Genomic DNA, 25,549 nt, shown 5'->3' with positions numbered 1-25,549 from the left:
TTCTTGTTCCTAAGAATGCTTCAGCACATACCTAAGCCAGGGAAATCTGTGGTGATGTTTGCATCAAAACAAGTATACATCAGTTCCTATTTTGTTGTTTTTTTTAATGGTATTTACACAACCACAAAATCCAGTAACTTTTGGGTGATGGATAAAACCAGGGCTGTTCTTCAGGCTTGCAGTGAGTTGGTTGTGTTACTGTTGTCAGTTGTCCGTTAGGAAAACTGTGTTGAATTCTTGCTCTACTGACATTTATTAGAAAAAATGTTGAAACTGCAAAGTACCTTCCTGACTCATCTCCAAATCCCATTCAGTGTCAAGGTTTATTAAGGCTTAATAAATTTAAATGGTAGCTGTATGTTATTCTATTCATTATGTGTTTTACATGTTCTAAATAGAAAACTGTTGCACATCTACAAGGCTGGGTTAGCTGCTGCTGATAGTTCTGAGCCTAAATTGGATTCTGGAAGTGTGTTCTTCTAGGTACATTGTTGAGAATAAGATTTCACTTGGCAGGATGGCTTTAATTTTCTGTTCTTTTTTACTTTATTTGCAATGGAATTGCATTGAATTTAAAGTCTTGCTTGATTCCCTGCCACCCCATCCCCCCAGTTATCTTGGTAAACATCAAGCACAGTCATAATTTTTTTCAGAAAGCATTTGCTAAATATGTCTACGCAGTACTGGAGAAAAGGATTGCCATTTGTAGCAGCTCATGTCATTCTGTACGTGTCATCTGCCGTTTTGTTATTTTCATTGCCATGTTTAGTTCTCTCAATTTTCCAGTTACAGGAAAATCCGAAGAGCTGCTGGAGAGCTCAGAATCTTACCAGACTGTTGAGGCTGCTGGCCAGAAAGTTCTGGTGGACCCTCAGCCTGCTTCTGGCAATCCCTCCAAAGCAGCAATCCCCCCACCCTCGCAGTGGGACTGGAAGAAGAAAGCTGAACCGTGTGGAGATGGATCTGAATTCCCTCTGGGCCTTCCAGCAGACCTCGAGGAGCAGCGGAAGTTCCTGACAGAGCAGTGTGTTGCCTCCTTCTGCTTGTGTCTCAGCCGCTTTCCTCAGCACTACAAGAGCCTCTACAGACTGGCTTATCTGTACACTTACAGCAAGACGCACAAGGTGAGCAGAGCACTGATCCAACAGCTGACTAGCTGTGTTTATTGCCTCAGTACATCAACTGTGTGACCATCTCTACTGACTGAAAAGTTGCGGTGTTGAAGTTCAGCAGATAAGTTTGTTTCTCTAGTTTGGATTTGCACAATCTGGGGGTTTTTTTGTTTTTGTTTTTTTTTAAATTATTATTGTTGAATTAAATTATTTTTTGTCAGTCAGCAGAGAATTAGCTTTTAGATACATCACCTAAACGAAGGTGTTCTAATAAAAATGACAGTACTTGTTTCTTCCACTGAGTAACTGGACTGAAAAGTCCTTTGGAAGCAGGAATGCTTTAGTATTGATATAAACAAACCACGTGACCCAGATAAGCTCTCTGGCTGTCTGAAGTCATTGTAAGAGTGAATGCATCCAGCATCCAAGCATGGAGACCACTAGCAGTTTGGTTCTAAACAGCACATGTACACGTGTGCCTCCTTAATTTGAATGTATGTTAGCTATATGCGTGCATGTAAGGTGAGAGAGGGTGCCTTAAAAAGTAAAAAATCTGATTCTGCAGATTTGAAACAATTAAAAGTAATATATGTGTTGTATACTATTTATGTGTGTGAGTAGTAGAAATTATCAGAGCTCTTTCGCTAATTGTCATAATTAAGGTTTAAACTCACAAATATCGCATTTCAAATCTCGCGTTCTCTCATGCTGCACCGCATGACTTCCAGATTTCTCCTTCCCACCACTGAAGCTTTCACAAATCAAATCTCTGGTGTGCAGTCAAGTAAGAAAGGGAAACTAACAGAAGCAATAATAGCATTTACTCACAGTAGAAAACATATTTCCAGTACTGCTGCAAATTGAGCAATAGCATGTATTAGCAATGCGATGAAAGGTGATGAATATTTCATACGGCTGTAGAGTGATTATCCAGACAAATATGACCATTCTTCAGAGACAACTTGTTTTGAAAACATTCTTATGCTGTTTGTATGTGACAGTTGTTAATTTTTTCATGAAACTAATCATTAAGAGGAGCTGCAGACTCCTGCAATCTGTCACTTGTTGCTGACAAATGATTTTCTATCAACATTTAACAAGAAAGCCTGTCTATTTTCAGTTCAGTGGTTCAAATAGCATGTGTCCTTGCCTGAGGAACTACTTGTAGAATATTTTCTTCATTTTTTTCTCAGCAATGATGCCGCCTCCTTTGCTACTCCAGATATAAATATCAACATATTGAATTGTGATGTTTTTCTGTATAAAATGCATGTTGTTTTCTAGACTTATCTTGTCTCAGAAAAATTGAATCTTGCTCATGTGAGCCTAGTAGTTATCAGGTTTGTTTCAAGGAGCAATATTGGCTTTTAATACCCAATTTTATTATTTCTCTAACAAACAACTACTCAGCACTACAAAAACAACAACAAAAAACAAAACCCCAGACTTCCAACTGATACAGACAGACGATAGACGTTGATTGGGTTAGAATTCTTTTTCTTAAACAACTCATTTAAGTCCTTTTGTAGAACAGTGCTGAATATCCATGGTTTAATGGTACATTAATGTATCTATGGTGGGAATTTCACTCCTGAGCAAATTAAAAACATGACAAGGATCTGCATTTGCAGTGAGAAGTGTGCTTGGATGTCCTGGTGACAAGCCCAACCAAAGAAGTTAATAAACTAGATCAGGTTGAGTTGCTTTGGAGGCAGACTGAGTTACTGGGAAATTTTAGAAAGCTGAGATGAGTTTTGAAATGCATATAAACCATCTTGGAAAATTCAGCATTTATGTACCAGTGCCAGGAATATGTATGAAGAATGGAGACTGATGGCCAGAATTCATGGTTCGCCAGGAAAGCAGAGGATTGGCAGGTCTCCACACTGCACAGAAAAACAAGTTTTCTGTATGCAATCTGTTTTCTCTCGTTTCTGCAGTATTACATGTTTTGCTGTTGAAAGATTAATAGAAATAGTAGAGAGCTTTCTTTTTAACATCTTTTTCAAAAACCTTTCATACTGTTGGACTACGCATCTTGGACTACGTATATTTAACTTCTTCTTCCCCCCTATCAAAACCCCACGTATTCTTTGGAGGCTATTTATCTTATTTTGTTATCACAGGAAATTTTACACAGCTGGTTTTTATTGAAACAGTTATGCAGGAAAGCAAGGGTGAATTTTCAGAAGTTGCTTCATCACTAGTTTTGGGAGTAGCTTCAGTTTCCGATTCACCTTGTGTCTCTCTGGAAGTTTTCATCCTTTGTGATGTTCAGTCTTTATCTCCCAAATGAGTGCTGGCACTCTTTGGAAGGGAAGAAGACAGGACCCGGCAGGACATTGTTCATCACTATTGCTACAAGCTCTGTGAATAGTGAGTACGTGCCTAATGGTGTCAGGGTGAAGCAGCACTTCCCAGAGTTTCCAAGTTAGGTATTGGTGGCTTTTTGTCACTGTTTTTTATGGGTGTCCATCTCTGAGGTGACTGAGATTTCCATTTACTTGACCATAACAGATTTTTCTTTTCCATTTTAACAATGCTAGTAAACTTTCTGTGGCAATTTATTTTACCTGTCAGTCATCTTGCCTTTGAATCTTGGGGTGATGAAGATGTGGGAGGCAACAGCGGAACTGGAAAGAGTGCTTTATAATTGTCCTGAGTCAGCCAGCTAAACCGAGCAGTTCAGGCCGACAAGCAGTGTGCCAACAGGAATAAATCCCTTCTGCTGTGTCCTGGATCCATTCACCCAGCGCTCATAACTTCATCAGCTAAAAACAAAGCAGAGCAGACTGTGAAATCTAATGAGCTGGGAGAGCTGTTCAGGCGTATTTAGTAGGAATAACTGATTGTGCTGATTTAAGGAGGAGGGGAGTGGAAAGTCTGTAAGTACATTTTTTTTTTTTATTCCCATTAGTTTTGATTGTGTGAAGTCCCAGATAATTGTCCCATTTGTCTGGATGATCTTTTTGCTCTCGCCGAGGTCACTGTCATCACAGTCAGTGAAAGCCTATGAATTCCATGTACCAAATACATACAACGGTCAGTATCACCTGCAAAGCAGAGCACCAGAGCAGGACACTGCCCTTCATGATCTCTGGATATTTTCAGTATGAAACTTGGATTCAGGACTACCTCTATAGCTAAACACCTGCATCAATTCTCTGAATGAACTGTTTTTGACATCCATAAATATCTGGATAATCTTTCCTATGCTCAGCTCTCTTGATCAGCATTTTGCTAAAGGGGACATTCCAGTTCTGTAAGACATTGGCAACTGCTGCATGACTGCTGTCACTCGGACAAAGCACTTATGATTAGGCAGAGCTTTTAGTGTTTCATCAAAATCTTGTAGAGAAAATCATCTGGAAAACAAGCTAAGGTTTTTGCTACCAACAGCACAAGTATTGAGGTGATACTGCGAGTGGAGTATACTTGTCAGATGGACATGATTTTAATCACATTTAAGATTCACAGAAGCATATTTTCAGTCCACAGAAAACAAATCTGAATTGAGCACTTACTTCTGTCCATAGAACCAAATGGCTTCGTCTCTTTTGTCTGCTCTGTAAGAGAGTTAACAAACCAAAACAAACCATCCTCAGTGTGATGTAACTCTAATGCTACTTTCTAATACTGATAGAAAAAAATGCAGCAAATAAAAACCACTGTCAGCAAAACCTTGCAATTAATAATTGACCCATCTGTTGGTAATCCTGAATACTATGTTTTGCCCAGTGCCAACAGCTGTCCCTTACTTCTCAACCAACAGGAGATGTACATGCATCTCTTAGGTAATGCTCTTAGAAATCTGTGATTGTTGTCTATCATTTATTCCCCTACCAGTGCTTTCTTTGTGAATCCATTGAGCAGCATTAACTAAATTTGATGATAGGCACAGAATTTTCCAAAGAGATCAAGTAAAATTACATGGAGGGCTGAGTAAAGATAAAAGGCTTGAATTAAGCAGCCCAGTGAAAGAGGGCCACAGTTTTAAGCTTAGTGTTTACCTCTCGTGTTTGACCTTAATGCTGGTGGGTTTGCTGGCAGTTAGCCCTGGGGAAGGTTTTAAACTAAGACAGGGGAGATTTAGTTTAGATGCTAGGAGGAAGTTTTTCACCCAGAGGGTGGTGAGGCACTGGAACAGGTTGCCCAAGGAGGCTGTGGATGCCCCATCCCTGCAGGCATTCGAGGCCAGGCTGGATGTGGCTCTGGGCAGCCTGGGCTGCTGGTTGGTGACCTGCACATAGCAGGGAGTGAAACTAGATGATCACTGTGGTCCTTTTCAACTCAGGCCATTCTATGAGTCTGTGATACAAGGTGGCATTCTGCAGCCATAGGGAACTGACTGGTCCTCAGCTGGAGCTGAGCAGTCTGAGTGCTCACTCTGAGAAGCAAGCTGGATTATCTTTCCCTAGGGACGTCATCCCCAAACCACATATCTACAAATGCTGCTGGAACAGCAGCAATCTGCAATAGGTAGGATATTAAATCAAAGCAAGTGATGCCATTACCTTCCTGCAACTCACCTGCCCCATTTCTTCCACAGAACCTGCAGTGGGCCCGTGATGTGCTGCTGGGCAGTGGCGTGCCCTGGCAGCAGCTGAAGCACATGCCTGCACAGGGCCTCTTCTGCGAGAGGAACAAGACCAATTTCTTCAATGTAAGTCTACCGTTGATAAACATATCCTTAATTTCTCAGCTATCATTTTAACACCTGTTTCTCCTTTGAAAGACTTCTGAAAGGATGGTGATGTAAAATTTGGGAAAGGTGTGTTAAATGAGCCACGTAATTAGTGAACAGAAAGGCAGAACTGTAGAATAGAGGTTTCTGCTGGGGTTTCTCCTCGTGGAGGGAAACACATGAGAGGGTTTGTTTCTGATGAGGTTGATATATTGGGAGGTGTCAGCACTTCTGTTACACATCGTTTACCATGTACTTTGTGGCTGAGAACTCTCTAAAAATTATAATTCTATTAATTGTAATTATCCTCTTGTTTACTCTTTCTCAAATGGACTTTTAGTTCTCAAGTTCAACAAGTAGTGCCAGTTGCTCTCAGAAATCTCAGGAGCTGGAAGGAGCTCTTTTATTCTGCGTTTATATTTTAGCTCAGAAAAAGAATATTTCCAAGCCACACAGCCCAGCAGCAGTGCTGTCTAATAGACTGTCCCTGTGTATGTGATATATTTTAGTCCACATGGTGGTCTCTGCTTCTCTGGGTAACATAGGAAATCATACTTATGAGACTTCTACATGCACTTATGTATCAAATTCCCTGCTGCAACTGAGGCCCAATGCACTGCTGTTGTCTTCAGTATCTGTGGCTTCTCTGTGCTGTGTTCTAGTTTTTTGTGCTCTTTTGTGATAGGATTCTGTAACTGTTCTGTGGCTTGTGGTGTGTGGGAAGGACCTAGAAATGTTCCGTTTGTTTCTGGACTATGATGTGGTTTCTTGTGATTGAAGTGACAGAATTTTGCCTGTGCATACCCATGCAGTGCTATAGCCTAGCTTGATTTTGATTCATCTGAAATTTATTTCCATTTTATACTTGTTAACATCTATCTTCATCTTTGCTGTATGTTGTTAGTTAGCACCTCTGCACAAACTTCTTGCTAAGTGCTTTCCTCTGATTACAGTCCCTCGGCTGGGCTGAACAACTAAGGGATATTGACAGCAGTTCAAAATGATATCCTGGATTTATCTGTGAAAAGAATAATGTCATTCTGGAAAAAAAAATGTCATTAACAACTACTGCCAGCCTGATAGGATGTGGACCAAACAGCTGTGGCCCGACTGATGACTGCATGGTGTTGTCCTTCAGTATCTGCCTGCATTCTCTCTAAGAATCCTGCACTCTGATTAGCACTTGACACCTGTGAATATCCATCTCCAGCCCAGCTGACCAAGTATTCTTGTAGATGTTAGTGAAATTATTCATCATTCTTAAAGTCACGTGTGAGTTTTGCATGATCATGGCTGACTTGTTCATCATCGCAGCGTTAAGTGTCAAGAATGTATTTTCATGTTTGAGGAATGGGGAATTCAGTACTAGGTGCATGTTTTCCATTGTTATTTTATAGGACAATCATTCTTTACTCCCCATATTGGTATTTTTATACTCTGAAAGATGAAAAATGCTAGGATTGAGAAACACTTTGAAATAAAGGATAGTTTTCAATGAAAGATATATGCTAGCCTGGTGCAATGTACCAGCAACACTGGTAGAAAAGTGAGGAAATAAGTCACAGTGATGGCCTCAGCTTGGACATAGGTCAGTGTTAGCCCCAAGTTTTGCATTGAAAATGTTGCAGTCAGGTGTGAGACATTTCTCACTGGGGACTCGAGTTCTGCAGTGTGGCTCTGCTGTGGTGACAGCATAACCAGGGATGGCTGGCACAGCTTGTGGGGGTCCTGGTAAATTGGTGCTAACATCCTGATTACTCCTCCAGGCATGCAGGTTACTCTTAACAGAGTTAACAGATACTATATACATAATGAGCTTAGCATGATTAAATATTTTGGTGATCTTATTTTCTACTATCTGTATTTTCAAAATCCTCTTGAAGCAGTGCTCTGTGTCGAACATGTGGCAGTAATCCAGTACAGATGACACAAACATAGCACAGTGAGAAAATCCAGATCTGAGAGAGAAATGGCAACAAGTACACATGAAAAAAAACTGTTAATGTCATCTGACATTCCAGAATGGGGCAAACCTAAATCTGTGAGCAACTTGGAAAGAAAAACCTTTCTGGGAGCTTGTCTGGGTTAAACCTCAACTAACTCGTTCCCATGCAGAGCTCCTAGGCTGGCAGTGTAAGCAAAGCACGAGTGCTGCACCATCTGGATCAGTGCTCAGAGTGCAGACCTGTGTGCCATCCACCACAGGCAGATGGTGGTACGGCCCACTGGCCCCGCTGGTGTCTTCGCTCACAGACTCAGGTGATAAAACAAGAACTCCAAAGACTGCTACACAAGTAAGCAGTCACATAATCTCAGAAATGAAATGGCTAACCTAAGCTTATGAATGCCTTCCCTGGGGTATTTTGAACAGAAACACTTCATGTAGGATGTCTGTTTTCTTCCATATAACGAGTTTGGTTTTGGTTTTGAGAACTCTTTAGGTTTCATGCTACAGAAGAATTAAGCGAATATTTGAGTGGCTTTCTGAATATAATTTATCACAGCAATACCATATCCTATACTTTATTGGAGCCAGTAGCAATAGTGTTTTTAGTCTCTTGACCAGACACAGATTCAGGGTTGTTGAAATTACAGCTGGCTTGTTTTTACAAGTACAAACAATAATGTGCAAGAGAAAGCTAAGCAGCTCGAAGACGAGCAGGGACTGTGCCAGCCTGCTGCTCGCAGACATTTTATAAATCATGCATACTCCTAGTAGAATTATTTATGAAATGTTTATGAGAGCACTGTATGAAAAGAAATAAACATGGGGCAAACTGTCTCCCGTTCGCTTTTACTGCAGGACTGCGTGTCCGACTGTGTGTCAGTCTGTGGTCCAATTTGTTAGCTGTCACTCAGCTGCGACTCAAATCTCTTCATTTTTACTGTCTTTAGAATGAACAAAAAAGACACGTTTGCTTAGCCTGATTTCCTCTTATTTGACATATTAGGAGATACCAGGATGTGCAGAACTGGCCCTTTTATACGTTTCAAGCAGAGCATGCTCATTGCATCACTGTACCTGTTGCTTCCCAAATGAAGGAGAACAGCCCCAAAGCTCTAGGACTGGTGCAGTGGTGACTGCAGTTAGACTTGCAGAAGTTTTAGCAGTGTTTCAGGAGTCTTTTTTGTTTGACCACTTGCACTTTTCTCCATAACCTCTGTGTCAGGGTTCATTCCAGCTTTCCTCTTCTTTGTGGGTGTAAATATGCAGGAAAACTTACAGGGCTCCAGAATGGTTTCTATAGTAACTAAATTAGAAATTAATTCATCGGGGAAAAACAAAAATCTAAAAACCACCATAACATTGCTTTATATAGCAGGGCACATTTTTATTTATTCAGATTTTGTGCTGTCATTAATAAAACAAAGTGAAACTTCATGCACAGATGATGAGTATTCATCAGTCTGTGTGTGGGTGGTGATTGTGGAAGAAGCATTTTGATGGCTGAGCTCAGTGTCTCAGTAACTTCTCCATATGGCTTAATACACTGGAGTTGTATTTTCCTGGCACATTTTCCCGTAATAAAGATCTTGATTTCCAATTTTGATAGCTGTTCTCCTCATAAGTAAATATATGAAAACTCTGCATGCACACGTTCTATATAGTGCAGACATTCGTGTGCATGAAGTCTTGCAAGGCTGCAAACTGTTAAGGGTAATTGTTCTATTTTTAATTCCAAAAGAGATGTGGTATGTTTATTCTCTGCTGCATCCCCAAAGCTCTTCACTCTGTGGTCTGAATAAGCAGGGTCACACAAAGGCAGCATCACCCACTGGAGCCCCCAGCTGAGACAGCAGTGGTTTCCTTCAGCTTGCCTGTGTTCATACTGGGTGCAAGCAGGCACTGCCAACAGACCTCTGATGTACAGACCTGTGAGATCTGGGCACCAAGCAGCTGAAGGATGAGTGCTGCAGGTTTCTAATGGCAGTTCTCCTAACAAGAGGGTGATAACCAGTGCATACTTGGTTGCTTTCCTCAAATAGCTGGTTCTTTCCCTAGCTGTGTTTCAGATTCTGAAAGCTACATCTCAATCTTTCCAGAGGAAAATGATTCTGAAAAGGAGAGCAAGCAGCAAGGGCTGACTGTGTTTTGGGGCTCTGTACAGCTGGAGCTAGATGGGTGAATTTGAGACATAGGAAATGAAGGCTGTGATGAAGTCTCCAGTGTAAAATCGTAGGGGAAAAGTTCGTCAGCATTGTTGGAGGGGGAAGCTGGGAATTTGTATCACAGAAGTTTCACTGTATGCCTCAGTTGGTTTTATATCTTCCCTTAGGCACATTACTGATCACTGTCAGGACGTGGCACTCAGTATGTGGGATTTTCTTTTGAGCTGATACAGACCTTTTATTTTTCTCCCAGCTCCTGAAGTATCACCTCAGCATTAATGACTTCCATAACTTGAATTAAAACGCAACATTTGCTACAGCATTTTAATGTCTGTTGGCCGTGTGATGTGGTAGAGAAAACTGGATGTATATCGCTGAAGGGAAGAATGAAATCTGTTAGGATGGTCTCCATTATGAAACAAAGTCTGTTGGGTATTCCAGGCTTTTGTTCTATCCAGCCTGTTTGCTACCGGTGTTAACCCAAAGAAATCCCAAATGCTCTCCAGGGCCAAGAGTAGCTTGACTGTAGCCTCAGTTTGTTTGGAAAAGCCTGAAACTAGAGGCAACATCAGCCCAAGGTTGCTCTCCTATAACTTCAGCTGCTCTGCTTTTCTTTCTGTCCCTGGCTGCTGATAGATCTGGGTTACTCTTCTGCTCATCAGTTGTGCGTGTCTTTTCAGTCGGCAAATGTGCTCCCAGCTCCGAGACATCTGCTGCATGGGAAGAGTTTCCTAAGAGAAATAGTGCCATTTGAATGAGGGGAGGAAGGGGAAGAACTCAAAGAAGTTTACTGTGAATCTGTGTGAGCTGAGGTTCTGCCTCAGCATGGTTGGAGCTGGTATTCAGTCGTGTATAGGGGTCCAAGAGAACTAATGGGTGTATTAGAGCTTGCTCATTGGTTGCAATTTAGAAGAAAAAAAAGAAAAAAAGTTGGTCTTTTTAGCACTTCTGTTTGCGTGAAAGTGAGAATGAGAGGATGCCAAATCAAGTTTTAAAACAAAACAACAAAACAACAAAACTCAAGTGACATCCCAGAAGTCACAAGGGCTTTGGCTGTTCAGTTTTGCTCTTCTTGCTTTTGAGAGTTTCGGATGCCATTTTTATGCAGCTAACAGGTAACAGAAATCATAAAGGACTCAAAATACTTGTAGGGCTCATTAAAAATACAAAAAATGAGCTTTTGATTCTGGCAGCTAGATAACACTTCAAATTATTAGAGTTAGTAGCATTTAATTGGTGGCACACAAAATTGTGTCTAGAAAAGATGGCCTCCACCACTGACTGAACTTCTGTGCAGCTGATAAAACAAAATAATGACAACGGATGTCATCAGTCTGTTGTATTCATGCTTTGTAATGTGGCAGATAGAGCTATCTGGTTAGAGGATGGTTAAGTCCCCACCTACTTGAAAAGACATAATCCTTCCAGGAGATGGACTGTTCCATCTATAAAATGTCTGTGTTCTCACTGCAGGCCCCAGCAGAGACCCTTACAAAGAGCTTACTATTAGTACAAGTTCAGTCGATGCAAATTCTTACTGTCGGCTTTCTACTGACTATGAGGCATTCAGCTGTGAAGTTCAGTACAAGACATGCACATTTTGTTCATCTGCCAGGAGAGCCAGCTCCTCGCTGAAATGGTTGACAGGGTGGGAAGGAGGACTGTCAGCAGTGCCCTGCCATGCTGTTAGGAGCCCCTGTGCTGCAGGGAAGCTTTGCTGTGTGAGTTGGGCTGTGCAGGTCACCCAGCACCCCTCCTCAAGGCGAGACAAGGGATGACCTTGCTGTTCTGCACTGGGGATGTGTTGGAGCTAATGTGCTGCCTGCCCAGCTTGCTGCCTCTGAAATTTTAACAAGTGTTTCATTGCTTTTCCTACGTTCCTGCCTAATGTCATTACAAAGCTATTGTTCTTCAGCTGTGTGAGGAAACCATTTCTGGTGTGGGTGAAGAGATATTTGCGTGGAAAGCTTCTCAGGAATAAATAACCCCATCAGGAATCCCTTCTGAACCAAATGATTCATAATCCCGTGACTTAATTTGTAAACAAAATCAGCTGTATAAGGCAGTTATTTTGTGATTGTGGCATGAGCTGAAGTCTGAAGCACTGCAGAGTGAAACCAAATCAGTGTTTTCCCATCCATTGCTCCTTGATGTTGGTCCTGTTTGGTTTTTGTTGATTTGCTCAATCTTCCTTCAAATATCACCTGTGTGGAGCAATACCATGGCACAGAGCTGGGTGCTTAATTCTGAGCAGCAGTCCGTGAGCAATGCACCACAGGGCAGAGGAGCTCATCTGTGATCACAGGTGGGCATCCTGCAGGCGCAGGAAGGTACGTCTGCATTGCTTAAATGCAACTCACATCTGTGAGATTATTTTTGCATTAAATCACCAAGTCTAGAAAATTTTTAAATGAAAATTAGAGTTTGTATAATTCGGTTAATTAAGGCACATAATGAGGTGACACTAACTTTTTTCTGAAGCTGTGACTGAAATTCAATTTGTGAGGTGGGTGTGTGGAAGAGAATGACTGTTTTCTCTCACTCTTTGTTACATTTGCTGATATTGTCGTCTGTATCTGAAGCAGACAGAATGTTTGTACGTAGATAAGGCAGCTTCTAGAGAATCCACTTGTTTTAGTCAAATAAGCATAGTAATTTCCATTATTTTTGTCATCCAGTAGAGCACATAGCTTCCACTGAGGGAAGGGAGAGTGGAGGAAGCACTGATGTTCACTGCCCCTATAATGAGAGCTAAGGTGGCGTGATTTCTTTTCTGATAGCTGTTGTTCTTCCAGTAACCAGCCAGTCTCCTTTGTTCTCCCTTTTTTTTTCCCACTTGTAATGTTAACATAACTCTGCAACTGTACTCATATACGTCTTGTCCAGATTTTCTAATGTTTAAACTGGAAGAATGCTTTTAGTTCACTACAAATGAATCTGATCGTGCTGTCTCTTGCATGCTTTTCTGTGTGCTCTTTCTCTCATGCAATCTTAATGCCAACTCTGAAAACAAAGGTGAGCAAGGAGTTAACCATGCAAGTGAAACATTTGTAGTGATTGGATTAAGACCAGAAACCGGGCAAGCAATGAAATCTTAAAGATGCCTATAAAAAGCTAGATAACTTTTTAACCTCTGCCCAACATGTTATTTACAGTTCTTCACTCCATCCTCTTGGAAAAACAGAACTCATCAGTGAAAAATGTCCATCGTTCGCAAAGTTTTCTGCCTCAGTATATACACACTGTTCTTTCTGGCTGGCTTTGCAGGCTTTCAAGGCCCAGCGAGTAAAGATGCCAATAAATCTAAATCCCTGGAGATCCAAGCATGGCGTTTTAAACTGTCGTTTGTGCCAGTGGATATTAAACAGCTTTCCTCCCCCCCCCCCCCCACCCCATTGCTTCCCTAGGAAAAGTTTCTTCTTTAGTTGTTATAGATACATTTTTAGATTAAAGACAAATACCAGTAAAAAAAAGTGAAGCTGTTTTTTTATAGAAGAGCAATTGTTGTGGAGGTTGCAGCATGTTACAGGACATAAAGCAGTTTTAAATCTGGATCTTAAAAGGTTTAACAGCAACCATTTTACCCTGTCTGAACAGCGTTTGGATGGTGCTGGTTGGCTTGGAGAATACCATGCGATGAGTGTCCTTTTACAAATGTGCAGTGCATAAATCCATTAGCCATCTGCTAGCTGTGTATCAGGTATGAATGGAGAAGTAACCTTTAGACATTTAACCACTGAACAGGGTTAGTTTTTAAATTAAGTTCTTAAAAGCAAAATAACAAAAGCCACCTATAGGCTGTGACTGAAAGCTTTCATGTGTCCCTGTAGTCACAATGTGCAGAGTTCACACAGGCATGTTGAAAATTGTGTGTGTGTCTGAAGTCACATCTTGTCTTTAAAAACCTCTCCCCTGGCTCTAAAACTGATAGCAATTCTCTGGGGAATGGAAATTTTATGTACGTATGGCTAGAATCAAAACCTCAGGGTTGTTTTCTGGAAGACTTCTTTCTGACATGAAGCTGTGAGTGTTGCATCCAAGGTGAACTGTGCTTTTTTACTCTGTTTTTAATGAGATGTTTCTGCCAGTTGTGTGTTGTGAGGACCTTGTGGCATTAATCAATGCAGTTTTCTCTACTACTTCTGTATCCTTCACTTTGGGAATGTTTCCAGGACTGCCTGTTGAGGTAGATGTCAGTTCTGTATCTGCTCATCCCTCCCATGTTCCAGATATGGCAGTGAGATTTTCATTGCTGTATCCTGGCTGTGCAAAGAGACCAACCTTACTCTGAAAATTAAAGGAGCCAAAGGGCAGTCAGTGAATGCCAGAACACGTGCAGCAGATGTACAGCACACACTGCCTTCCCAAAACCCTGCCACATTTGGATGCTGTGCCACAGGTGGTTTCAACTGACCTGGCATTGTGACTGATTACAACTTGCATCGCAATTAATAGTGACAGGAATTTTATTTTATTAAAGCAGCGTATGTCGTGAGAAAAATTCCTGGAGTTACAGTTCTCAGCAGAAGGATCTGAGTGTTTTGGTATTTTTCATGGATATATGTTGCCTCAGTGCAGAAGTGAAAGCAGGAGAATGTGGGATGGGAGCAGTGATACAAGTCTGTGCGTACATCTGTGCAAGTGGAACGTATTTCTAGATACAACCTGCTGTATCCATTAATTTAAAAGTCTTTAATTGGCAAAACTAAAAAAGTTAAGATGGAGGTGAGGAGATAAGATGGCAGATGATGATAGGTGAGAATACGTGCTGCTGTTATGTGGATGAGCTGTTTTTGAGATGCCTGCAGTGTCACTGTGTGGGGCTCAGATGAAGATGCTGAAGCAGGAGTTATCTTCATAACAGTGCTCCATCTTTGGCAAATCTCCTAATGGTAGGAGAGTAAAAATGCTGAATATTGTATAGTGTATTACTGCTTCAGACTCCTCGGCTCTTGTGGAGGAGGTTGGATTTCCTGGCATAATATGAGCACTTCTTGGAGTTTGCATGATAGCTAATAGGTGAAACCTGGAGCACTGACAAGCACTGCTTAAACAAGGGGTTGTGGTGCTGAGCACCTGAGTGTCATACAGGAGGGGAGGTTCCTATCGGAGCTCAGGTGAGAAGCAGTGCATTCCCAGGAGCTTTCTGAGCTTTGCTCATCTCACTGCACACACTTCACCTTCTGCCAGTTGGATTACTTGTGTCCTGTCAGTAAACAGCTTCATGAATTTGGCTTTTACTAAGCTGGTTGATTTTTCAGTAGCTTAGAGGAAGCAAAGCACAGAAGTAACACAGACCTTTCTCTTGAAGCACTTTGTAGGAGCTATTCAGAATGAATGACTAATTTTGCCTGCTGTTTGGCTTGCAGACAGAATAAAAATCAGAAACTGAAAATTCCTACCAAGTTATTTTCAATTTAAAACCTTATCACTTCAGAACTGCTCCCTGTGTGTATTCTCAAAGTGTACCAGCACTTAAACTGTGATCTACTGCTTAGCAGACTGGAACTAGTGTGAGTCATTAAATTAATGGTGTTTTCTTAAGTATTCAGAGGATTGAGATAATTTAATGAGCTTGTTATAACAGCTGAAATGATTTCTGTTTACACATACCTACTTTGTTCCCCCTGACAGACTGCACTAAGAGTTTAAGAGCACGTGCTGGTTTTTCTGCCTTGGTGGCTGTTTGTTTTTAAAATCAATGTGTAACCATCAGATGCAGTATTTGAGGGTCACTGGGCTCCACTTACTCCTGTGCTACTGACTGAAGTATTTCCTGTGGGAAACACTTGGACAAACCTCATGGTGTGATGGGTGTGCTGTCAGGCTTCAGTTTCTGTTCAGCTCACCTGTGGAGAAGTGCATGACTGTCCCAAACTCTGTGACACCTTAAGACCATCTTAACTTGCTTAATATAGAGAACAAATTTTGTTTATGCTTCGTTTGTGTAACGCAGCTAGCAGCAGATTCAGTGTTAAAAGGCATGAATAGAATCACAATCAGGTTTTAAAAAGGCTTTAAAAACACGCTGGATTACAGGCTAGTATAAGGCTAAAATGAAGATGGGACTTCAGTGTGAATGTAGTGCAGTGCATTTTCTTTGTCACTTAGGGGAAAATATTCTATGGGAACATAAAATAAAAAGGTACAAAGCATGAGAAAATGACAAAAATAGAAATTAATGATAGGTAGGTGTGGTTTTGTTTTTCTTCTATCAGAGTTGATAGGAACAAAAAGTTGAGCAACTCTGGCTTAAGGATAAAGGAAGATTTAGGAACAATTGCAGTTCTCATTTCCTTAGACTTCTAACTCAAGCACAGACATGCAGCTTTTAAACCAGGTAGATTCATTTCCAAACATAGCTTTAAGCAGCCCTACTCCTAAGTCATGCTGCAATAACACGGGTATTTTATTTTTAAAGGGTAACCAGCAAACACTGTTTAAAATCAAAAATTTTGCAAGCTCCTGTGTTAAAAAGAACTACAACAAAAAACCCTCCAGAGCTTTCAGTGATTGGCTTTACTATCCCAAACTGCTTTCAAATTAGGAGTAGTGTTTGATTGGCACCTAAAGCCAGAAAGAGGCTTTCTCTTCAACACCAAGCAGAGTTTCTGCAGGCAGTAAATTCTTGTTCTACAGGGATTAAACAGGAACAACAGCAAAAGGACTTCCTGAATTTCACTCTGCATGTGTGTGCATGGCTGTGTGTGTTTTAGGGGAAGGGACTGTTATGATGTTGAAAAACAAGCAGATTTTTTAAGAGAGGGAAAAAATTTTATTTGCAAATTATTAATTGGTGAATATTGGAAATATTGCACTGCTGTAGAGTCTGCTTAGAAATCAGTTCTGGGCACAGTGCTCCTGTGGCACTGCAGATAGGTGACCCATTCCCATGATCACCCATTTGCTGGGTTGCTGTGTCACTCTTTTCAATATGTCACTCTTCTCCCTCCAAAATCTGACAACCCTTTGCTTGCTTTGTTGTGAATAATTGAGCCAGAACAACACTTCCTGTCTCTGTATGTTCTCACATCAATGAGGTAAAGCAAAGCAAAGCACCTTTTTTTCCTGAAAACTTCCATCTGAGGGGATCTCCAGGGGCAGCCTGGAGCTAACATAATGAAAGGCCCACCAGGAGATGAGTCTGCATCAGAACTGTATAAGTATGCAGACAGCAAGGTGACACACTACAGTTTTCTGTTCTTAATCTCCTTTTGATTTCTCTTACTGCTGTTGCTGCCTTCTGACACGTTCTGCTCTTATTTTTCCATGCGCATTTATTCTTTCTTCTTGCCCCTTTAACAAGAGTTTAAATGTAGGACAAATAATTTGGTAGTTGAATGTTATTTTACTTTTTTTTTCTTTGTCTGGAGACACAACAACAAATGGTCCATACGAAATTAGCAAAAGTTTTGTTTGCAGGGGGAGTTTCTAATAGTTCTGTAAGTTTGTCAGATAGAGTATAAATGACACAGGACCAGCTGAAACATGATTTCACAGTGAAAGTTGTGGTTTTCAAGGAGTAGTAAATGTCAGAAACGATTCGGTTACCCTTACTCACTGAGTACTGAAAGTGCACAAGTTTTGAGCAGACACAAGTCTCCTGAGAGCCCAGAAGAGCCCAGATTTGGCACTTGCTGGTCTATATTCCTCTTTCAGATTCAAAGGAAATTAAAAGGACTCCAAAACAAGAATCATAAACCTGTATATAAACAGCAGAACATCTCTGGATAATAAAATTGGTGTATTTTAAAGGAAAAAATGAAATACAGCTTTTTCTCCTCCCTCCTTTTCTCTCTCCAAAACCTCTTCCAGCTACCTGCTGCCCACCCTGTGGTTTAACTTCAGTGCAGGTGCATCTCTGTTTTCAGCATCAGCAGCTAAGTCTCTTCCCTGCAGAAATGATCTCCTTACAGCAGTCCCAGCACTGCTAGAAAAAGGAAATTGCCCTGTAAAATAATTACATCCCACCATAACACTTGTTGCTCTGGATTAAAGTGGGTTTTCCAGGCAAATATTCTGGTCTGATAGCTATTGTTATTTGCTTGCAAGAAGATTAAAAAAAATCTGAATGAAAGGAAGCAAATACTGCTGCTGAAGGAAGAATGCTTTCTGTTTCCTGCAGGAGTTTAATTGTCATGGGAGCTTGAGATTACCTTCCTCTCTATGCAAGGAGAGGGGGGAAAAAGCCATCTCTAAGTGAAAACAATATCTTACTTCCTTTAAAAGAAGACGTGGAAACAGAGTTCATGCTGGGATTTACGGTGCCTATCCTCTGAAGAACATCACTTAAAATGAAACAATTTCAAATATGTATATTGACCTTAACACACTCATATGCTGTGTTTGCACGGAAAGCCTGCATGGAAAGCAGGCATCCTTATCTCTGCAGTGCAGAGAGGTCTGGAATATTTCTGAGCATTTATTATTCATCTCAGAGCACTTCACGAAATCCCAGTGTGAGAGTTAAAAATGCTTAAAAGTGGAAAATCCCTTTCTGGCTTGTCTGGTTCGGAGTGTTGTGGCATTGGAAAGCATGTGCTAGAGTTCACAACCCAGTGGGTGATTCCAGCTGAGATATTCCTCAGTCTTGCTTTGGTTGCTATCGATTTAAAGATACAGCTTTCTAAAAATGCATCGGATGACCTAAGCCTTTCAAGGAAACACTGCAGTATAAATGGGTCACTTTTTAATGGTCTGCAATTGTGCTCTGCCATCCTCCTTTCCCCTCAAAAATAACTAAGAAGTGTGTTTAAGCCACAGTCGTTCAGGATTAACAATTACACCTCGAATGATTGCTCCTTCTTGAAGACTATCTGCTGAACTGCAAGTAATCATTACGAGCATTTATTCTTAAAAGGACAAATGTTAAGTCATCTTGTTGACTCTGGGCATGTTTCAAGTTTCCTGTAATTGCTCTGCCAGTGTTTCCCCATCCATTCTTCCTTGCCAAAACGCATAAAGCCATGCTGTTTCATTCTTGTATCACCCAAATTAAACATAAAAAGCAGGAGATGTTAGCTGTTTATGCAGCCCTCATTTGCACAGTGTCTCCCAAGTCATTAAGCAATTAAGAAAATATCATCTCATCTTTCACCCCTCATCAGCCTGAAGCCTTGAATAGCATGTCCCAAATTCTGTGCTGTGTAAAAAATAATTAATGAAAAGGCCTTTGATATTACATAGTGCTGTGTGTGAACCAAGGATGTGGGCGTGATGGTGCCAGCCATCTTCTGCAGCAGCCATTTCACCAGCCAGCCCGGCGCAGGCGGCAGCAGGAGCACAGCCATGCAAGGAAGAGCTGTAGCTTCAGGTCATGTTAGGGCTGTGCTCCAACCACTGAGGCTGTGCTGACATGAGCACCCACTGTTAAATCCCTGCTTGTAAACACCACGTACACAGCTTTATCCGCTTCTTGCTACTGGATTTATGGCATCTCTTTCCTTCTAGGTTTAGAAGGTGCAAGTCCCATCGGATGTTGCTGGTTTCCATAGGTACAGGGAACTGATGCCTTTCTATTTTATATGTTAGGTAACAGTTGGAGTGTTCTCCCTTGGTAACACCATAAGTTATGCACACACGTGTCCAAATAGCACACAATGGACCCTGCTAGCTGGGTGTGTGAGGTAGGAGCATGCAGTGCAAACCTAGAGAATGTATGGTGATCAATAAAAATGATTCTTTAAGAAATCATGGAATGGTTTGAGCTGGAGGGAGACTCCCAAAGGCTTGTCTGGTCCTACAGGGACACCCACAGCTCCAGCAGTGCTCACAGCGCCGTCCCCTGACCGTGGCTGTCTGCAGGAATGGGGCAGCACCAGCTCTCTGGGCACCCTGTGCAGTGCCTCACTGCCCTCAGTGTGAACAACTTCCTTATATCCATTCTAAATCTCCCCTCTTTTTTTTTTTGGAACCACCCCCCCCCTAGAAATGGGTAACTGTTGCAGTTGGATTTTTGCAGAATTGAAGAACACCCAATCCTTCTAAGCTCCTAAGAGACCAGCTTGCTTCCTTGATTCAAGTTGGTAATGGACCTGTAAAACAGTCTTTCCGTACAAAAGCAACAGCGAATCAGCCCTATCTATCACATTTAGTGACATTAAACAGATTTTGCTCGTTTGTAAGGCAGTTTGAAACCTGGAAATTAAGTCTTACAATCCCTGTTTTATCTTTTATCATCATCCAAAGGTGTCTTCTTGCTGCTTTTCATGGTACCAGGGCAGATGAAGAGAAGTAATTAAAAAACCCAGTTCTTACATTGCTGTGTTTATGGCCCAAAGGCATTTTACCTGCTTGGAATTTTTATGACTGATTTCCAATCTGGTGCACACTCGCTCCCTGGGTGATTAACTTCAAGCATTTTCAGATGCTTTTAATTCCAGGTACAACAAGCACTTAATTTGCACTAATACATGACAGTACATAGGGAAGGAGAGAGGAGAGGAGCTGTGCTGCTATAGTGTGGAACAACTGTGCGGATTAAAACCCGCGGGTCAAAAAGAAAGCCTATTGGCATTGGTACTTAGCAAGTATTCATTTCGGGTCTGAAAGTTCTGTATTTAAAGCATAAATTTGTACGGGGGGCGGCGGGTCGTGCCACGGTGTGAGACACGGGCAGAGACAGGAGAAAGTGGGGGGGGAGAAGAAGAAATAAATCAATAAGCGCGGCAGCAGGAAATCTGAGGTATGCGGTTTCCAGAGGTTGGCCTCCCACCGGTGCGAGAGGAAGTGCGAGCCGAGCGCCGAGGCGGGCGCAGCGGGGCCGGGCCTGAGGGCAGGTGGGGGGGCGGGGGCGGTGCGGAGCCGGGCGGAGGGGGGAACGGGCGGGGCGGGGCGGGCGCGGGGCCGCCGGGGAAGTTCGGCGGAGCGAGGCTGGGCCGCCGCCGGGCATGGTGAGTGCGGGGGCGGCCCCGCGGCCGTGGGAAGAGGCCGCCCCGTGCGGGGGGGAGGGGGCGGCCAAGGGAAAGTTCCCCTCCGTCCGCTCCGTGGGGAGCGCGGCTGCGCGCCGTGCCCGTGCGGGGCCGAGAGCCCCCTGAGGTGTGCGGAGCGGCGGAGCCGTCATCCGAGGCCGGAGGGAATCCCCGGGGCTCCGCGGTGCGGCTCCACTGCAGGAGAAGCGGACGGGAATGGGGAGTGGAGCGGCCGAGCGAAGTGCGGGCGGGGAGACACGCGGGTGAGGGACCGTGTGACCGCGGGGTTGGGGGTCCGTCGGTCTGTCGGTCCGTGAGCGCCTCGGCTGTCCGTTCAGCCCGAAGGCAGGCTTTCCCCGCAGCCCTGCCGAGCCGCTGCACCGTGCGCCGGAGTGGTGGGAGTCTAAGAGGATTCCCACGGCATTAGCGGTTCGTTGAGACCGGTCAGCTTTGTCTCGTCACATGCTTATAATTTTAGATCGCGTGTCTTAATTGCAGCAAACGCTGGTGTGCACGCCGCCCTGCCGCACGCTGCTTGCAGCGTTGGCTCTGGCAGCTCTGTGGTTCGGGTTTTTAATTCGCTGCAGCGTGTGTTTGTTTGTGCAGCGGCGGATTTCGGTGTCAGCCGGGGGATATTTTGCAGGGAGCAGATTTTGGAATTGCAGCCTACGCTGGGGAGGCTCTCCTTTCCCTGGGAGAGCAGATCCTGGAGCTGCAGGATGTGTGTATTGCAATGCGGTCAGGCTGACATCCTGAAACCCCAGGTATTCGGATCGGTTTCGTTAAAATGACTTCTGTGTGTTTTTAGCATCTGTTTGAGAGTCTGAAATACTCTGAATGCTGAGGCCTTTCTCCTCCTTCTCAGTAATTACCCCAGCTGTCCTCAACCAAATCATTGCTGCCTCATGCTATCCCTGAAATCAAACACCAGCAGGCTGTGCTCTGTTCTGCCGAGCTCCCCCAGCACCGCTGTGCCTTCTGTCGGGCTCAGCCGCTGGGATACCGCTGCCGGTTGAATACGGAAGATCTGTGCGTGCTGCGATTTGCATTATTGTAAATGGGGTAATTGAATTACAGCCTCTCAGCCACGACTTGTTCCTCCGGTGCTATCAGCGGTCAGCCAGTGCCAACGGGGTGCTGGGCAGGAGCAGCTGAATGCTTGCTTGGGTCTGACATTTCCACCAGCTCTATCATTGGATAAGAAAGCTACTTCTTTTAACGTAAATTTGCCAAGGGAGTCTCTGAAAGCAAGACGACGTTAGATGCTAACCTAAAAAATAAAGGTAAAATGCTATGTAACTGAGTTAATGAATTTAACTTTTATTACATGAATTTATCTATCAGAAGAGAGGCTATATTCTGAGGTTAGGGAAACTATATTCTGAGGTTAGCAATGGGTGCATAACAGTAAGAGAATTTTTTGCCTTTTATAGCCGTCGGGAGTCGCTCAGAGCCTCCACTTGCTAGACAGAGGAGGGAAGCGTTCTATGGTGCTGCTGTAGCAGGGGGAGAAGAGGTGATGAAACGAGTTACCTGTCAGCTCCTTCATTTGAGGGGCTTAATTGGCGAGGATGAAATTTGCCAACTCAGGTAGAGCTCCAGTGGATTGAGAGGAGCATGCGTTCCCCAAGACCTGACGCCCTTTTACCACCTCAGATGTCTTGTTCTGATTCCTAATCACTCACATACAGTATTTTTAATCACCTATTCCAAATAAGTTGCTTCCTGCCTTCAGCTTTAGCTCACAGTCTGAAATCCAAGATGTGTACTTCTGTCATTCCTATGTCAGAATGAAACCTTAGGCAGAGCTGTGAACTAAGTCAAGTACTTGCAAATGTGCGTCTTTATAAAGCTGGCATTTAAAGAACAGGAATAGGGAACTCCAGTCAGATCTTAAGGGATTTCGATTAGAGATTAAAAGGCTTTTTAACTGGATTCTGCTGTGATTTTACCTCTGTTGGATCATTGGAGGAGTTTAAATGTTTGTTCAATTCAGCTCTGTGTTCCTTTTATTCTCTCAACACCACTGAAAGGTGCAGATATTTCTCTGTGCTTCTGGGTTGCGTGGACATACCAGGACACCGCTCTGCATTGCAAACGTGCTATTCCTGTTGCTTTCCAGTAAGCATTTTAGAGATTGATGGCTAACAATGAACTGCTGAGTACTGTTACTAATATGGTATTTTTCCTCATTGATAGCACTTGCTTATTTTCATGGTATTAAAAATATTGATAAGTCTTCATTACATTCCACTTCACTGTTCTCTTATACTTTTGTGGATCATTTCACAGCCTCTTCTGTGGAATTTATTAACTTCCTGTAATCTCAGCTTAGCCCTACATAAGCTACAAACCCCCCACCTGTTGCTCAGAAGCTACTAAACATGAGTTTGTGATCATAACTAAGATTTGATGTGATGTTGCTAGTACCAAGCCAGAGGTACTCACTACAGCTGCGAATCAGCATGTCACCTCTTAATGACAGCGTGCCTTGTTCTCAACCAAGTTCAGTATGTATCATGCATCAGGTCCCTTGAGGTTTGTGTTGCATTGCTTCATTCTTCAGAGGTGGAAGGACACATTTCTTTTCATATTTACCAGGTTGGTTGTAAGAAGCTTTGCCCGAAAGGTTACTGAGAAATGTGCTCCTTCTAAAAGTCCTCGTGGTATCCCACAGTTTAGGTGTGTATGAGATAAGGGAACTCACATATCTGAACAGTGCAGACCTTTTGACTCCTGTTCCTTCAAGCTCAAAGATCTCCTAGAGCAGAATCCACTCCTGCCATGTCTGTGTGGTTTGGTGCTGAGAACCAAAAAAAGGCCATACCTGAAGTGCTTTTTCTCTGCTGCTAACCTGAGACCCTCCAACTTCTGATAAACTGCTGAGTTTATCTTGTCCATGTATTTGTAAAGCATACAGGTGGATGATGGTGTTTTTTGTAGGTACGGTATAAGTGTGTTGAAGTATTTTTCAAAGGCTCAGATTTTGATGCTTCTTATCTTGCTATTTTTGTATGTCGTTACACAGAAGAGAGTCTAAAATCTGAGAGTCTCTTGCTGTCAGTGCAGGAATCATGGATGTCAGCTGTGGGGCAGGAGCTAAGAGTTCTGATTGCTCCTAAGGCAAGGACGGGAGAAAGATCTACCAAAACATGCACATTTTTATGCCAACCAAAGTTGAAGGACATATTGACTCAGAACTTTGTTTGAAAAGCTCAAAATCCATTAAGTCTTGTACGTGGGGACAACCTCACTATGAAAACGATAGTCTCCTATGTTTTGGGTGCTGGGTAACCCCTGTACGAGGAGGGGTGCAGTGTTTCTCAGTGCAGTGTTTCAGCAAGAAGAAGCTCAGAACAACTCATAATTCTACATTAACAATGTGCTGAGTCTCAATAATGAGCATAGCACTTCTTATTATGAAGCTCTTGTTGTCGTTTTGCTTGTAGCATCTTATATAATGACCTTAATGTTAGAAGTGAACTGGTCTAAGCAGCTTGAAGGTACCTGTGAGAAAGGAGGGCAAAACTCAGCATTTTTCCTTTGCTGCACACATCTGCCCACCTTGACAATTAGCTGATGCTCTTGTGACAAATCTGTTGTCTTTTGCTTGTAGCAGCTGCCTTGCTCCTGGTGGATTTGGAGATTCCTCAGATTGTGTCATTGAACATCTGGCCAGTGTTTAACTTTCTTTTCCATTTGAGCACTGTTACTCTCACAACAGCAGAAAGGCTTTTGGAGGCCGAGACATTTGAGATTTGGCACCCGAATTTAAACTCTTCTGTCCCTGGATTATATTGCTGGGTATTCCTAATACTGATTTCCAACATCTTCTGTCTCTCATCTTTCTTTTTACCTATTACTGGTTGTGCTGTACTATTCTTGCATTCATTTTAGGCAGGAGTGTAGTTAGAATAATGTTAGTAATATCACATGCCAAGTTCTCAGGACTGTGGTAGTCTCACAATCCTTGTCCATCTCTTGGCTTGCAACTGGGGAATTGCCAGCTTTTCCCAGCCTTATGTTAGCCTCAGTTCTCTTTCTGGTTTTGTAGCACCTCCCCTGGTGATAAGAATGAATGGGGATTTGATCATGCCAGTAATGTCAGTCAGAACCACCTGTAGATGTTCCACTTGAGGTCTGTCTCCCCTAACGTTTGTTATCTTTTGACTTGCTCATCCAGGCTTTCTTTCCACATAGGGGAGAGTGGTTTCCAGACCATCATCTTGTCCCAGGGCAGAGCCTGTGGCTCAGGTGAGCCACCCTCCAAATGCCCTTTTCTCTGTAAAAGTTTTCTAGATAATATCACAGAATGTATGTGTGTATGTTGTGGGCATCTGAAATGGAATAAATCCCACGTGCTGTCAGAACATGAGGGTTTTGTAATGTGTGCAGGGGATTAAAGCAGGAGCTGCACCACGTTTTGGGGGATGAGTTGTGCAATTGCAGAGCTCTGAGCCAGTGCAGCTGTGTCTCTTGTTGAATGAGATGGCACCTTCAGAACAAGTGTTGAGAGAGCAGCCTGTTGTGCCTTTTTATTCTCTTCTCTGTATTCCTTCTCACTGCAGCTATGGAGCAGAATGGATGCTTTCTTTTTGCATCTGTTGGTGTGTGTGTGCCTGCCTGTAGACGACATTGTGCAATCAGATGGTATGCAGGAAACACTGCACTGAAATCTCCTCAAGCTTCCTGAACAAGCAAGCTAAAACCTCGAGATTCTGCCTGGCAGGGGC

General features: G+C 42.8%; 1 protein-coding gene across 6 annotated transcripts in view; it reads left to right on the top strand.

Moving 5' to 3' along the window:
• CABIN1 (calcineurin binding protein 1) overlaps positions 1–25,549 on the top strand; it is a 92,754-nt gene that overhangs the window by 30,737 nt on the left and 36,468 nt on the right. For all 6 annotated transcript variants that reach the window (XM_048963883.1, XM_048963882.1, XM_048963880.1 and 3 more), the window contains exons 29-30: positions 787–1,124; positions 5,662–5,775. In XM_048963883.1, the coding sequence (XP_048819840.1) occupies positions 787–1,124; positions 5,662–5,775 (452 nt within the window). The remainder of the gene's footprint in view (positions 1–786; positions 1,125–5,661; positions 5,776–25,549) is intronic.

This window comes from Lagopus muta, chromosome 17 (assembly GCF_023343835.1).
Source record: "Lagopus muta isolate bLagMut1 chromosome 17, bLagMut1 primary, whole genome shotgun sequence".
Lineage (NCBI taxonomy): Eukaryota > Metazoa > Chordata > Aves > Galliformes > Phasianidae > Lagopus > Lagopus muta.
Note: the sequence above shows the minus strand (reverse complement) of the source record. Positions and strands in the feature narration are given on the sequence as shown.